This window comes from Plasmodium gaboni (genome assembly GCF_001602025.1).
Source record: "Plasmodium gaboni strain SY75 chromosome Unknown, whole genome shotgun sequence".
Taxonomy (NCBI): domain Eukaryota; phylum Apicomplexa; class Aconoidasida; order Haemosporida; family Plasmodiidae; genus Plasmodium; species Plasmodium gaboni.
This window is the reverse complement of record NW_017385562.1, coordinates 1-495: the sequence shown is the minus strand read 5'-3', so window position 1 is coordinate 495 and position 495 is coordinate 1. Positions and strand designations below refer to the sequence as shown.

The 495-nt window shown below is 34.3% G+C and overlaps 1 protein-coding gene across 1 annotated transcript; it reads right to left on the bottom strand.

Annotated features, from left to right (window-relative positions):
* On the bottom strand, positions 1-495 carry PGSY75_0041100 (putative EMP1-like protein; the record flags this gene model as incomplete). Its single annotated transcript, XM_018783528.1, has 1 exon — positions 1-495. A coding segment is annotated over one exon (495 nt), but the record flags the coding sequence as incomplete, so codon positions are not given.

Here is a 495-nt window from a genome sequence, read left to right as displayed (position 1 = left end):
ATTATTATATATGTTGTGGAATATTGCCCTTAAATTGTTTTCCATATTTTGAGTATAACCATTTTCCCATATACTTCGTCCGCGAACAATATCTCCAAGATCGGAAAAACTGTATTTCAAAGCATTACAAAGGTTGTTACCTCCACTTCCTTGATGACATGATGCGAAATGGTTTTTTAAATTTTGGCCTTCAACATTTGCAGCGTAAATTAATTCAGTTAAAAGTTTTTGGCTACTATCGATCACAGAAGAAGCATCATGATAATAATTACTATGTTCTTTGTTTCCCATAAATCCTAAGCATAATACTTGTGTTCGTCCAGGCATACAAGCTTTATTAGTCCATTCCGTCTTAACCTTCTCGCCTCCACCTCCACTTGTTCCGTCACATATCCATCCTTTTCCTTTGATCGTGTTAATCTTGCACGGATTACCTAATTTTGATTTTCTAATAAACGAATCATAATAATTGAGATCACAAATATTCTTCACAGC